A 16,374-nucleotide genomic window follows, 5' to 3' on the forward strand; every position below is an offset into this window, starting at 1 on the left:
GTTTTAATTTTGGTGCTTTGAAAAACTGAGCGAAAACGATCCGCTCGATTCAAATTCAATCTGAGTATGAGCATCTCAAATTTAATCTGAGCATGAACATCACTTTTGTGCTCGGTTTTGCAAATTTGATCGGATCGGATCGGTTGTAATTCAATCCGAGCACGAGCAGACCCTCGATCGGATCGCCTCATTAACACCCCTAATTGTTCCATTGAAGACAAATTTTTTAGTGGGGCACGTGGGTTAGTTACATCACAAGAGCAAGAGGAAGGTTGCTCTATAAGATAATAGAAATCGGAATCACACGTGGAGGATTCTCAATTACCAGGTTAGGATCTCTTAGTTTGAAGATGGAATGTACTTTTGATATTTTTTATACCTAGAAGAGATTAGGTTTAGAATTATTCATTGATTCTTGTTTAAAAGTGAGATTACTTTCGAAGTCATATTAACTTTTTAGAAGAAAACTTTATTGAGGAGTTGTTCCTGATTATCGAATTAGTATTTTAGTAGAAAAAAAACCAAGTAATCATCTCGAAATCATCAGGATCAAGAAGCATTCCAAATATAGAAACTGTTATACATAGACAAGAAGGATCGTTATCATATTTCCAATGTTTTATTCTAAAATCTGCAATCTACAATGTATGTACCATCCTTGAAACCATAATTGAAGTAAACGAACTATGGAAATTATAGAACAAGTGCTAACATGCAACCTGATGTCAAGAATGTGACAACTCGAGTTTCCGAGATTCCACTTTCGCATTTATTGCACGTTCACTGTTTGTTTAGTTGTTTACTGGCACAATTGGTTTACCTTGTAACTGTATATGTTTTGGATTCAATAAAGTATTTTGTGATTGTGCATGGTTATGTGTTAAGTGTGACAAATACTTAAATGTGGTGATGAGACTGTAAATTGTATATCTTGTGCATGCAATATGTGATAGATAATTCTTAAGGGTGCTTAGTGCTAATAGTGAAATTCTAATCATTCATAACCCTAATCCCTTTCACTAATCATCACCCAAGAACCAAAAAACGTACTTTCACATTCTCTAATCCTCTTTGGCAATCATCATCTTCATCATTGGCAAGCTCTCAATCATCACTCTTGATTCCACACTTTATCTAGAATCAATCCAAGGTAATAGTTTATTGATTGTTTGTTATTATCAATTCTTGATTATGTGATTCATGTAAACCCTAGTTCTTCACATACTAGTTCTGTACTTACTGATTGAACTCTGATTATTGTGAGATGATGTTGATTAGTTGTGTAATCGGTTGCCTGATGTTAAGATACAAGGATTGTAGAATGATTGATTGATAATTGGATTATTGCAATACAGATGCAATGAAATTAGGGTTTCTTAATCGTGAAAACATGAAAACGTAACTGTTACAGTTACAATGAACTTGAATATTCGTATGTATGACTGATTGTTTGTCTGAGTTTCATGCTTACAAGGTCCGAACTTTAATTGCTTGTTGATGTCCGACTTTTAAAGATGATAACATAGTCCGAGTTTTATGGTTTGATCTTGTCCGACCTTTGAATGATAGGTCTCATATGTCTGAGTTTTGTTTAATTGATGTGGTCCGAATTTCTTATGTGTGATGGATGTTCGAATTTTGTTACAAGGGCCTAGTCCGACTTTTACGAACATGAGACATGGTCCGACCTTTTTAATGATACTCATGTGTCCGAATTTCTGCTTGTGATGAGCTTTGTCCGAGTTTTACGGGGATTACACCTTGTCCGACCTTCTAATGGACAAGGGGTCCGACTTTTGTGTAAAGGACAGGGGGTCCGAACTTTTGGTTGTGATATTGGGGGAGGGTGTCCGAATTTTATAAGGGGAACCCCCTTTGGTCCGAGTTTCATGTTGAGTGGAAATGGTCAGACTTTGTTAAGGCATGTTAATCTGTTTAATATGTAACTCAGTTAGATGTGCTGATTTTGTTAAGCCTCTAAACCTCTGTTAGACCTCTGTTAAGTTGTTTACTTAGTTAAGGCATTAACTCTTTCAATATGTAACTCTGTTAAGGATATGCATTCAACTTTTGTTAACGCTGCTAACTATTATGTCCTGTTAAGCAAGATAACTCTGTTAGACATGTAACATTGCTAGTGTATGGTTTCTGTTAAGTGCGTTAACTGTATGAAGTATGTTAACTGCCTGTTAATCCTGTCAAGCATAAGTGGTGCGATTTTGACTAAACTGCATACGTGATATGTGATAACTGTTTAAACACACTTCGTGACATAAACGACATGCAACTGATTTAATATACATGCATACTATAGGACGTGATTGATTATTCATGAGCACATAGTTAGCATACCGAGCAAACCAAGGTGAGTTCACACAGCCAAGGCATGGGATTCCCGGGTTGGGAATTGGGTTGGAAGATTTGAATTGGATAATTACTCGTACTTACGTTATTGCTAGACTATATACCATCATCCTCGGGTTAGTCAAGACACTTACGTAAAACCTACGTAAACTAGTATCTACCACTGTCTCCCAGGTCGGGAGGACACTTACATAAAACCTACGTAAACTCATACCTACTACTGTCTTCCGGGTCGGAAGGACACTTACGTAAACCCCACGCGTACCACTGTCCTCGGGGAAGGGCACTCACGTAAAACCTACGTGACCTTGTACGTATTCCTGTTCTCGGATTAAGAAGAACACACATGGTTACAATAGTCTAGTAAGGATAAACATGGGAAGCCCCCATTAGTAATAAATATAATCATGGGAAACCCCCACTATTAGTACATACATACATGGGAAGCCCCCACTAAATGTACATACAATTTTGCTATTCCGAACTTACTTTCTGTGAACTCGCTCAACTAGTTGTTGACTCTCTGCTGCATGCCTTGCAGGACCTTAGGTACATATGGAGCTTGCACAGGGAGGAACAGGTCGTTGTGGAGCATGGATCGTGGATGCCATGTTAAACTTTATAACACTTGAACTTATTACATACATTGGGTTTTCATATTATGCTTCCGCTACTTAAACTACGTTTGGTTTGAACATCAATTGTATTGAGTTGGATTTTTATGAACTACTTTAATTATTATATGCTATGTTCAATATGAATGGTGGCTTGATCCTGGTCAGTCACGCTCCCAAGCGGTAGTACTCCGCGTGTGGATTTTGGGGGTGTGACAGATTGGTATCAGAGCCATTGGTTATAGAGAACTAGGTTTTAATATGGGAAAACGTTTTATTAAAACCAGACTATAACCAGTACAGTGCTCTCAACGATCCACAACGACGCTTCGCTCCACTTGCAAGACTCAACATCCTAGGTAATAAGGTTTATGTTTATTACCTGCTTGCTAGAACTATATAGAACTTTGCTCGTAGTATGCTTAGATACACATGACCCTATTACATGAGAATACCTATGTGATTACACTCTTCTATCATCACACTACCCGCGAACCATTCTCACTTATGCCACTTTTACTATGAAGATCATGTCTGGACGTGTTAACATGACTCAAGCCCAGTTGACGGCTCTCATTAACGAACAAGTTGCTGCGGCACTTGCAGCCGCACAAGCAGGAGATATATCCTGTAGTCATAACTCACACTAGGATCTTTAGATCCTACACTCCTAAACCAACTCTCGCGTTTAACCTTGTCCTATTCATACACAATAGGTCAACCCGCACAGCAATCTGTCTGCACTTTCAAGAACTTCATGGACTGTCGTCCAAGCACATTCAGTGGCATAGAAGGAGCAGTGGGACTACTCCATTGGTTTGAGAAGCTCGAGTCGGTATTCGAGATGTGTGAATGCCCTGAGGCTCGCAGGGTCAAGTACGCCACTGGTACTTTGGAAGGAATCGCGCTAACCTGGTGGAACGCGCAAGTACAGATCCTAGGGTTGGCAGCTGTTAACGCCACCCCTTGGAATGAATTCAAAGAACTGATCAAAAGGGAATACTGCACACGCGATGAGATCCACAAGTTGGAGGTGGAACTTTATCATTTGAAAATGACGGGGTCGGAAATCGAAGCTTATACGAAACGGTCGAACGAACTGGCCATCTTGTGTCCAACCATGGTGGACCCTCCAATCAAGCGCATTGAGTTGTACCTCAAGGGTCTAGCGTCAGAAATTCAGAGCCATGTGACATCGGCTAATCTCGAAAATATCCAAGACATCCAGCGTCTCGCTCATCGACTAACCGATCAGGTAGTGGAACAGAACAAGCTGCCCAAGCGTATCAGCGCTACTACTGCTACCACATCAGCCGCTACGCCTACTACCCTCAGCGACAACAAAAGAAAGTGGGATGGGGACTCTAGCAAGGGTTCAGCAACAGTTCAGTCTCAGGCTCAGCTGCAGAAGACTAACCACTACCAGAGTCCTAGTCAGCAGTCTTCTGGTAGTCGTGGACAGAGAAGATATCAAGGATTTCACCCCAAGTGTCACAACTGCAACAGACACCACAACGGCCAGTGCAACAAGGGTCGTTGCCAAAGGTGTCTCAAGATGGGGCACGAGGCCAAAGACTGTAGGAGCCCACGGCCTGCGAATCAGAACCAGCAACTGCAACTACCAGCTCCACAAAACCCACAGCAGCAGCAACAACGGGGCAACAGGGGATGTTTCCAGTGTGGGGCTGAAGGTCATTTCAAGCGTGATTGCCCCCAGTTAAACCAGAACCAGAATCGCAATAACAACAACAACCAAGTCAATGGTAACAACAACGGTGGGAACAACAACGGCAATGAAGCTAGGGGTCGTGCTTTTGTGCTGGGTCGAGGTGACACAAGGAACGATCCTAACGTAGTCATGGGTAAGTTGCTTCTCGACGACTTTTACGTTACTGTTTTGTTTGATTCGGGTGCGGATACTAGTTATGTGTCATTAAAAGTTAGTCAAATGTTAAAACGTGCACCCACACCCCTAAACACCAAACATGTCGTAGAGCTAGCAAATGGTAAAAGTGTAGAAGCCTCTTATGTAGTCAAGGGTTGTAACATCATCTTAGTCGGTCAAACTTTCACGATCGATCTTATTCCCATAGTCTTGGGAAGCTTCGATATCGTTATTGGGATGGATTGGTTATCCCAACATCAGGCATAAATCTTATGCAGCGAGAAGATCATTCGTATTCCTCGTTCTGGTCAAGAACCTCTCGAAATTCAAGGCGACAAGAGTGGTGCTGTGGTTGGCATCATCTCTTTCTTGAAGGCTCAGAAATGGTTACGGAAGGGTCACACCGCTATTTTGGCATTAGTTACTGACGCATCAACGAAGGAAAAGAAATTGGAAGACATTCCGTTGTACGCGACTTCCCTCAGGTGTTTCCTGAAGATTTACCTGGTCTACCGCCTCATCGCCAGGTCGAATTTCAAATCGAGCTCGCTCCGGGAGCAGCACCCATAGCTCGAGCACCGTATCACTTAGCTCCAACTGAACTGGAAGAACTGTCAAAGCAACTACAAGAGCTCTTGGAAAAGGGCTTTATTCGTCCTAGCTCTTCGCCTTGGGGAGCTCCAGTACTGTTTGTGAAGAAGAAAGATGGAACTTTTAGGATGTGTATTGATTACCGCGAACTGAACAAGGTGACAGTGAAGAACCGTTATCCTCTTCCGCGTATAGACGACTTATTCGACCAGTTGCAAGGGTCGTGCTACTACTCCAAGATAGACTTGAGGTCAGGTTACCATCAGCTGAGAGTCCGGGATGAGGACGTCTCCAAGACAGCATTCAGAACTCGCTACGGCCACTACCAGTTTCTAGTCATGCCATTCGGATTAACGAACGCGCCTGCCGTATTCATGGATTTTATGAACAGGGTGTGCAAACCCTACTTAGAAAAGTTTATGATTGTTTTCATTGACGACATCCTGATCTACTCCAAGAGTCAGGAGGAACACGAGCAGCACTTACGACTTATTTTGGAATTCCTTCGAAAGGAACAGCTATACGCCAAATTTTTGAAATGTGACTTCTGGCTTCGTGAAGTCCACTTTCTAGGCCACGTAGTAAACAAGGATGGGATCCATGTTGATCCATCCAAGGTAGATTCGATCAGGAACTGGCCTGCACCACGTACACCAACGGAAATACGCCAATTCTTAGGTTTGGCGGGATATTACAGACGGTTCATCAAGGATTTCTCAAAGATTGCTCAGCCGCTTACACTACTGACACAGAAGGGTGTCACCTACCGTTGGGGCAGGAAACTGCTTTCCAGCACTTAAAGGATAGACTTTGCAGTGCACCTATCCTCTCATTGCCAGAGGGCACGGACGATTTCGTGGTTTATTGTGATGCATCCATTCAGGGTCTTGGATGTGTGTTAATGCAGTGCGACAAGGTCATTGCTTACGCTTCGCGCCAACTCAAGGTTCACGAACGGAACTACACGACGCATGATTTAGAGCTGGGAGCTGTTGTTTTCGCGCTTAAGATATGGCGACACTACCTGTACGGTACCAAGCGCACTATTTACACCGATCACAGGAGTCTCGAGCATATCTTCAGACAGAAGGAATTGAACATGCGTCAACGTCGATGGGTTGAACTACTTAACGATTACGAATGCGCCATCAAGTACCATCCAAGCAAAGCCAACGTTGTAGCTGATGCCCTCAGTCGAAAAGACACTCTACCTAGACGCGTACGAGCACTACAGCTTACTATTCAGTCTGGTCTTCCTGCACAGATACGAGATGCTCAGGTGGAAGCTTTGAACCCAGAAAACGTCAGGGCTGAAGCCCTACGCGGCTCACGGCAACGGTTAGAACAGAAGGCAGACGGCGCCTATTATGTAACGGGGCGTATTTAGGTCCCACTTTACGGCAACTTACGCGAGCTTGTAATGGACGAAGCTCACAAGTCTCGCTACTCGATACATCCAGGGTCGGATAAAATGTATCACGACATCAGAACTACTTATTGGTGGCCTAGCATGAAGGCCCACATCGCTACATATGTCAGCAAGTGCTTGACCTGTGCAAGAGTCAAGGCAGAGTATCAGAAACCAGCAGGCTTACTCCAACAACAAAAGATACCACAGTGGAAATGGGAGGAAATTTCCATGGATTTCGTTACTAGCCTACCTAGATCCCAGCGTGGGAACGATACTATTTGGGTGATCGTGGATCGACTCACCAAGTCTGCTCACTTCTTGGCAATCAAAGAAACATACAAGTTTTCCACATTAGCAGACATCTACTTGAAAGAAGTGGTCTCGAGGCACGGGGTGCCCACCTCTATCATTTCGGATCGCGATGCACGATTCACATTAGAACTATGGAAAGCAATGCACAAAGCTTTTGGCTCTCGGTTAGACATGAGCACAGCATATCACCCTCAGATAGATGGGCAGTCTGAGCGCACGATTCAAACCTTAGAAGACATGCTTCGGGCATGTGTTATCGATTTTGGCAACAGCTGGGAAAAGCATCTCCCTTTAGTGGAGTTTTCATACAATAATAGTTATCACACCAGCATACAAGCCGCTCCATTTGAGGCATTGTACGGGCGTAAATGCCGGTCACCTCTCTGTTGGGCAGAGGTAGGGGATAGTCAGATCACGGGTCCAGAACTTATAGTGGACACCACGGAAAAGATTGCACAAATACGACAACGCATGGCGGCGGCTCGCGACCGTCAGAAAAGCTACGCGGATAAGCGTAGGAAGCCATTGGAATTTCAGGTCGGGGACCGGGTTTTACTTAAAGTCTCACCCTGGAAGGGTGTGGTTCGTTTTGGGAAACGGGGCAAACTCAATCCGCGGTATGTCGGACCATTCGAGATCATAGAAAGAATAGGCAAAGTGGCCTACATACTAAACTTACCAGTTGAACTCGGTGCAGTTCACAATGTTTTTCACGTGTCGAATCTGAAGAAGTGCCTGTCAGATGAGACCCTCATAGTTCCTTTGAAGGAGCTCACTATCGACGAGCGGTTGCAGTTCATCGAGGAACCTGTTGAAATCACGGACCAGGATGTTAAGGTCCTCAAGAACACAAGAATCCCTCTTGTTCGAGTTCGTTGGAACTCCCGTCGCGGCCCAGAGTTCACCTGGGAGCGTGAAGATCAAATGAAACTCAAGTATCCCTAGTTATTCGAAACCAATGCAACTACTACTGAGGCTGAAGCTAATACTGCAGAATTTCGGGATGAAATTCCAAATCAACAGGGGGATGATGTGACACCCCAGGAAAACCAGTAAACGATACAACTTACCTAGCTTCCTCAGTAACCGCATGCTAAATTTCGGGACGAAATTTCTTTCAAGTTGGGGATAATGTGACAACTCGAGTTTCCGAGATTCCACTTTCGCATTTATTGCACGTTCACTGTTTGTTTAGTTGTTTACTGGCACAATTGGTTTACCTTGTAACTGTATATGTTTTGGATTCAATAAAGTGTTTTGTGATTGTGCATGGTTATGTGTTAAGTGTGACAAATACTTAAATGTGGTGATGAGACTGTAAATTGTATATCTTGTGCATGCAATATGTGATAGATAATTCTTAAGGGTGCTTAGTGCTAATAGTGAAATTCTAATCATTCTTAACCCTAATCCCTTTCACTAATCATCACCCAAGAATCAAAACACGTACTTTCACATTCTCTAATCCTCTTTGGCAATCATCATCTTCATCATTGGCAAGCTCTCAATCATCACTCTTGATTCCATACTTTATCTAGAATCAATCCAAGGTAATTGTTTATTGATTGTTTGTTATTATCAATTCTTGATTATGTGATTCATGTAAACCCTAGTTCTTCACATACTAGTTCTGTACTTACTGATTGAACACTGATTATTGTGAGATGATGTTGATTAGTTGTGTAATCGGTTGCCTGATGTTAAGATACAAGGATTGTAGAATGATTGATTGATAATTGGAATACTGCAATACAGATGCAATGAAATTAGGGTTTCTTAATCGTGAAAACATGAAAACGTAACTGTTACAGTTACAATGAACTTGAATATCCGTATGTATGACTGATTGTTTGTCTGAGTTTCATGCTTACAAGGTCCGAACTTTAATTGCTTGTTGATGTCCGACTTTTAAAGATGATAACATAGTCCGAGTTTTATGGTTTGATCTTGTCCGACCTTTGAATGATAGGTCTCATATGTCTGAGTTTTGTTTAATTGATGTGGTCCGAATTTCTTATGTGTGATGGATGTCCGAATTTTGTTACAAGGGCCTAGTCCGACTTTTATGAACATGAGACATGGTCCGACCTTTTTAATGATACTCATGTGTCCGAATTTCTGCTTGTGATGAGCTTTGTCCGAGTTTTGTGGGGATTACACCTTGTCCGACCTTCTAATGGACAAGGGGTCCGACTTTTGTGTAAAGGACAAGGGGTCCGAACTTTTGGTTGTGATATTGGGGGAGGGTGTCCGAATTTTATAAGGGGAACCCCCTTCGGTCCGAGTTTCATGTTGAGTGGAAATGGTCAGACTTTGTTAAGGCATGTTAATCTGTTTAATATGTAACTTAGTTAGATGTGCTGATTTTGTTAAGCCTCTAAACCTCTGTTAGACCTCTGTTAAGTTGTTTACTTAGTTAAGGCATTAACTCTTTCAATATGTAACTCTGTTAAGGATATGCATTCAACTTTTGTTAACGCTGCTAATTATTATGTCCTGTTAAGCAAGATAACTCAGTTAGACATGTAACATTGCTAATGTATGGTTTCTGTTAAGTGCGTTAACTGTATGAAGTATGTTAACTGCCTGTTAATCCTGTCAAGCATAAGTGGTGCGATTTTGACTAAACTGCATACGCGATATGTGATAACTGTTTAAACACACTTCGTGACATAAACGACATGCAACTGATTTAATATACATGCATACTATAGGACGTGATTGATTATTCGTGAGCAGATAGTTAGCATACCGAGCAAACCAAGGTGAGTTCACACAGCCAAGGCATGGGATTCCCGGGTTGGGAATTGGGTTGGAAGATTTGAATTGGATAATTACTCGTACTTACGTTATTGCTAGACTATATACCATCGTCCTCAGGTTAGTCAGGACACTTACGTAAAACCTACGTAAACTAGTATCTACCACTGTCTCCCGGGTCGGGAGGATACTTACGTAAAACCTACGTAAACTCATACCTACTACTGTCTTCTGGGTCGGAAGGACACTTACGTAAAACCTACGTAAACCCCACGCGTACCACTGTCCTCGGGGAAGGGCACTCACGTAAAACCTACGTGACCTTGTACGTATTCCTGTTCTCGGATTAAGAAGAACACACATGGTTACAATAGTCTAGTAAGGATAAACATGGGAAGCCCCCATTAGTAATAAATATAATCATGGGAAACCCCCACTATTAGTACATACATACATGGGAAGCCCCCACTAAATGTGCATACGATTTTGCTATTCCGAACTTACTTTCTGTGAACTTGCTCAACTAGTTGTTGACTCTCTGCTGCATGCCTTGCAGGACCTTAGGTACATATGGAGCTTGCACAGGGAGGAACAAGTCGTTGTGGAGCATGGATCGTGGATGCCATGTTAAACTTTATAACACTTGAACTTATTACATACATTGGGTTTTCATATTATGCTTCCGCTACTTAAACTACGTTTGGTTTGAACATCAATTGTATTGAGTTGGATTTTTATGAACTACTTTAATTATTATATGCTATGTTCAATATGATTTGTGGCTTGATCCTGGTCAGTCACGCTCCCAAGTGGTAGTACTCCGCGTGTGGATTTTGGGGGTGTGACAAAGAAGGATAAAACCATGAATGCCTACATGGTTCAAGCACTTTCAGATCTGGTATTACAAGTTGCAAGAAAACAGGAGGGATATGGGATGAATGAAAGACATAACATGTCGGTGGAGATCGAAGGTAGAAGGCACATCTACAAACACGCATGATGGAGTTTGAGTTATTGAAAATGAAAGAGGAAGACATTAGTAATTCATTCACCACAAAGTGGAATAGTATTATCACTAGGCAAGTAGTTTAGTATTAACTATGGATCAATCTTATCTACTTTAAAAACTCCTAAATTATTTACCAAATAAATTCATGTTGATTGTTAAATCTTTAGAACAACATTCTATCTAGACACGATTACTCTAGTTGAGGGTATTCGTAGTTTGAGGACCTTTGAAGAAAGGAGAATTGTTGTTCATGTGTCACGAAAATAATCCTAGTCGTGGAAGACATTTTGGAAACCATGGACAAGAAAGGTTTAATTCCTCGCACGACGATTATCGTAGTAAAAAGTTTAGACAAGAAGAAATAGAAGAAAACTTTTCACAAGATAACTTTAGATAGCAAGGAAAATAGTAGAATGTGTCACAAAGTACATACACAATAGAAGCAACAATTATATAAAATGGAAGAAGTCTGGGAAGAACTTAAGGAGGGTATAATCTATAATTGCTAGAAGTTTGAAATTGTAATATTTGTGAAAATCCAGGTATACCTTAAATTGAAATGCTACGTTTATATGAATAACAAAACAAAAACCCTATGTGTCGTAAACGATTCAGGGGTATGAATTAGCGTAAACAGATATTTAGCAAGTAACGTAGTGTGACAACTGTGGCAATACTAGGTAAACCCTAATAGATATGCACAACTTATACGATTAACGAAATGATACTACTTATGCCTCAGATGAATCTGAGGACACGTGATAGTTAACATATGAATGATAATAGGTAGCAGACTATTATTGGGGCCTTGGAACACAAAAAAAAATTGGTTAAATAGAAAGGTTTCCGGTTAATAGTGCATTAACAGTTAAACACGAACGGACGTGCCGTAAACGATTCTAGAGGCACAGAATTACGTAAACATGACCTATAGACTATAAAATAGGGTCATTGATGCCTTATTAGTTAGCAAAGACGTTAAACGAAGTAGTTTTCGGTTAACAAAACGCCTTCGGTTTTAATACGTACAGTATTAACCAAACATGCATTGTTCCACCAGTCAAGCGTAAAAACACTTATAGAACAATAATATAACTTATTTCAAGCAAATGCGTGAAAGCATTCCTCTTTTCGTTATAGACGGGTTCGTATTTCAAAACCACAAAAACAACGCGAAAAACGCGTTGTTTCGCGTCCGTTTACCAAACCAAGGGTGCGTTTAACGCCCGATAATTATCCGCTACATAATATCTTAGCCATAATTATCAATATTTATCAAAAATTGTGGCTTTGACAAAGTCAAAGGAGTCTGGAACCCCCTTGACATTTCCGATCGGACACAAAAGGGGGCTCCCCTTTTCCATACTTATCATCAGATTGGTCTGAATCTTCCGATCCAGTCTTCTCTGTTTCTTTTCGATGACTTTCAGATCTTTCCTTGATAATGGTTCCTTATTTTCTTGTCCTTTGTTAAGTATCTTCTTTTGACTCGTTCAACATCACATCAGATCAGATGATCAAATTCTTTATCAGTTTCTTCAACACTTACATAGATGAATAAAAAGATCCTAACACCAATCCACCTCCATACTCTTCCCACTTCTGCTCTCAAACATTCCTACCATTCCAAGCAAGAACACAAGGTATCAAAGTCTTTTTCAAGCAAATTTTGAGGTCTTTTTGTGTTAAAAAGTGTTTATAAAATGAACAACCGTGACCGGCATGCAAAACGGTGCACAAAAGCCAAACGTAAATTTGAAACTAAGACAATACCCATCGCCATACTTTGAGGCTATTGGCCCATTCTTGGATGAATATTCCCATTCGAGCTTAAGATATAGCGATTACCGATCTGAACACTATTTTGGTAATTACCCGAACATTAACCGATACCGGGATCAGAGTAGCATAAAAACCGACAATTATACTGTGATTACTTGTGTGTGCATAAGTATGGGGTGTTCAGAAAAAACCGTAACTAAAAAAAAAACCGTAAACCGAACCGTAACCGTAACCAAATAAACCGATCCGAATAACGAATTCGGTTTTTGGTTTGGTTTCTAACCGAAACCGAATTGTGAATATGGTTTTTGGTTCGGTTTATGGATCCACATTTTATTTTATTTGGTTTATTCGGTTTATTTGGATAACCAAATAAACCATTTAACTTAACTAATTATTAAATAAAAATAATAATATTTTATAAATCATATACAATTTATTAGCCCAAAATAGTTATTTTTTTAAGCAGCCCAAAATACCAAATGTAAATCTAAAAGCCCAACTCAAACCTACTCATTTCTAAAATAATAGAACTTCAGACCTATAGAAACTAAGGTTTAGGATTTCTACATTTTATTGGAGAAAGACTTATGTTTGAAGATTATTTATATTTTGTGCCATTAGACTTGTTAACTATTTATAGAGTCTATGATCTATGTTTTGAAGCTTTAACTTTGTGGTTGTGTCTACGACTACTTTATGGATGTGTTTGCTTTATTTCGCAATGAAACTTTCTTGTATTCATATATTGTTAGGTGTAAATTAGTTGCAATGTTCGAAAGTTGGAACACAAACATAAATATAAATTAGGAAAAAAAAGTATTTAGGTACAATTTGGTTAGATTTGGTTTATTTGGTTTCTAACCGAAACCAAACCGAATTGAATTTGGTTTGGTTTGGATCGGTTTGCATATTCCTTATTTGGTTTGGATCGGTTTGCATATTCCTTATTTGGTTTGGTTTGGTTTTTGGTTTGGGGTACAAAATTTTGAAAACCGAATAAATCAAATAAACCATAAACCAAATCGATGAACACCCCTAACTATCAGGTGAGTTTCATTACCCTTTTTTTCCAAACTGTTTTACTCAGGGTGAATTGCATGTTACATACGTACATACATGCAAATAAAAACATGATTTGATGTGAATTACTTGAGTTAACACTAACATAAGAAAAGTCCCCACAGACCTAAGTGATTAACCATAGGCCGGTGAATGTGTAAATAGTACTATTGGTTTGAAAACCCAATTACGGGGGCACAGAACGCCATGGGATACACCGCAATTGCACATGTTCATACATAGGCTATGGGGTGTCAGCCATAGCTACACCGGGGCAGTGATGTGGTGGATGTAGACCAAGGGATTCAGAATATACGGTCAAGGCTTCCTTTGTGGGCTTAGTATAATTACATCACGTGTGCTAATCCTGATTTACGTATACATTAACTGGATAGTGGATACAAACAGAAACAGTGAAACTCACCAACTATTTGTAGTTGAACGTTCAAAATGTTAACATGCTTTTCAGGTAAGAGGCGAAGGAAGAATAGAGTGTGATTGTGCTAGATGGATCAGTTTTGTCGACCAGATACTAGTGTAGATAGACGCATACATACTAGAACAAGCTGCTTTTGGAAGTGTACTTGTGAACGATACTTTCGTGTGTAAACGAATCATGTAACCGATGTTCTCTAGTGTTTAATACAATATCAATAAGTTATTTAGATTCTTAATAAATGTTGTTAAGCATAAGAGAAACCTAAATATTCAAGATAATTAATTTACATCATAACAAATTATGCATTTCTAGAAGTTAATTAAAATCACTAATACTACATTAGCTTGATCAACTATAATTGCAAATTTGTCTTTTTGTAATTGAAGTTAACAACTTAACCAGGTACCAATATTTAAAAAAAAAAAAAAAAAAAAAAACAACCTAATCTGATTCATAATGATGATTCAGAAATGTACCAGTCCAAACATTAGATCAAGAAGCACTTAATCCAAACCCTAATCCGTTTACTAGATCTTTTGCATTTTGCCCAAAAAGCAATTATTCGAGCCTGTTTTAGTGGAGTCTCATCCATGTGAGTTTCTTGACCCTTCTTTACAATACTATTTTGGGGTAGTTTACATACTTATTATAAACTTATGTGTTATAAAGGATGACACAGTTTGATAAAGTATGCTAAAATGAAGAAACACCAAACTAATCAGTCGATGGTGTCGACTGGGTAATGATACACCAACTCTTTTTTAATACATCGAAAGTCTGCTCGATATCTTTTCTTGCCGACTCTTGTTTCTTCTTGTAATACAATCTTTTCTCATCATCTGGACACGAAAGAGTATTCACCAACATCGCCCACTCTAGATAAATACCGTTGACAAGATAATACCCATACTTACACTCCACGTCGTTTGTATAGAATGAAGTATTTGGTGCAACACCATCTATGACATCGTCGAAAAGACGTGAAGATTGTAAAACAAAAATGTCATTGTTCGCACCGACCATGCCATAGTATGTATGCCAAATCCATAAATCTTGAGACGCGATCGCTTGTAATATTAGGGTAGGACCCTCGTGGTCACCACGATGGCGTTGCCCCTTCCAAGCGGTTGGACATGTCGCCCACTCCCAGTGCATGCAATCAAGACTACCCAACATCCCGGGAAACCCGTGTATCCGCTGATGGGCCTCGTATAAAAGTGGAACGTCGGTAGCAATTGGCATCCTCAAATATTGCCTCCCGTAAAGAAAGTTAACACCTAATATAATAGTGTTAATAAACTATAAATAATAAAAATAATGATAAGAACAGTAGTAGTAATAATAATAATAATAATAATAATAATAATAATAATAATAATACCTTCATAGAAATTTTCAAGACAGTCACGACAACTTCTGGCCGACATCCTTAAATATTCGTCCCACGCGTCACTCACTGTGCCGTACGCAAGTTGCCGATTGCGGCAGTACACTTTTATATTCCAGAGAAACCAATTTTGCGACTAGCACTTTCTCTTTGTGTGAAACAAGGATATTCGGCCGCAAGATCATTAGAAATTCTTAAGAAAGACGACGGTTCATACGAAACCGACGCCTAAATTGTGCATCGTCGTACAATGGATTTTCACCAAAATAATCGTGCATTAAACTTTAATGAGCACCTAACTGATATCGTTCAAGAGCCTCTTGTCTGGTACGCGTTGTGGGCGATTGGGCTTTTTCTCGCAAATAATTAATCGCCTCCTGCGTTACTGCGATAAGCATATCGACGACAATACCGTCAGATATAGCTGGACGAATCGGATGAAGAGTGGGATGACATTTTTTATATTAAAAATGATTGGAGAGAATGTGTGTGTTTTTGTGATTGGTTTGTGTTTTAGTTTGTGATTGGTTTGTGTAAGTATATGTGTATATATATTAGATATTTAATATTTTTTTATACATGACCGTTGCCCAACGGTCAAATTTGACCAAAATCTTGAACAAACCGCATTAGCGCGCGTTACTGAGCTGGCGGAGCATCGACGGCTCCCCCTTCGGAGCACAGGTGATAAGGTGGGGGCGCTATAAGGCGCTAACGAATTTGATGTGGCAGATGCGATATACCGCACCCCCTGGCCT

General features: G+C 40.1%; 1 protein-coding gene across 1 annotated transcript; it reads right to left on the bottom strand.

The window, feature by feature from the left end:
• Window positions 1–14,943: 14,943 nt before the first annotated feature.
• On the bottom strand, window positions 14,944–15,656 carry LOC110931600. Its single transcript, XM_022174986.1, has 2 exons — window positions 15,611–15,656; window positions 14,944–15,506 (listed from the first exon to the last, which is right to left on the bottom strand). The coding sequence occupies exons 1-2, from the start codon at window positions 15,654–15,656 to the stop codon at window positions 14,944–14,946; spliced, it is 609 nt and encodes a 202-aa protein (XP_022030678.1).
• Window positions 15,657–16,374: the final 718 nt, after the last annotated feature.

This window comes from Helianthus annuus, chromosome 3 (genome assembly GCF_002127325.2).
Source record: "Helianthus annuus cultivar XRQ/B chromosome 3, HanXRQr2.0-SUNRISE, whole genome shotgun sequence".
Lineage (NCBI taxonomy): Eukaryota > Viridiplantae > Streptophyta > Magnoliopsida > Asterales > Asteraceae > Helianthus > Helianthus annuus.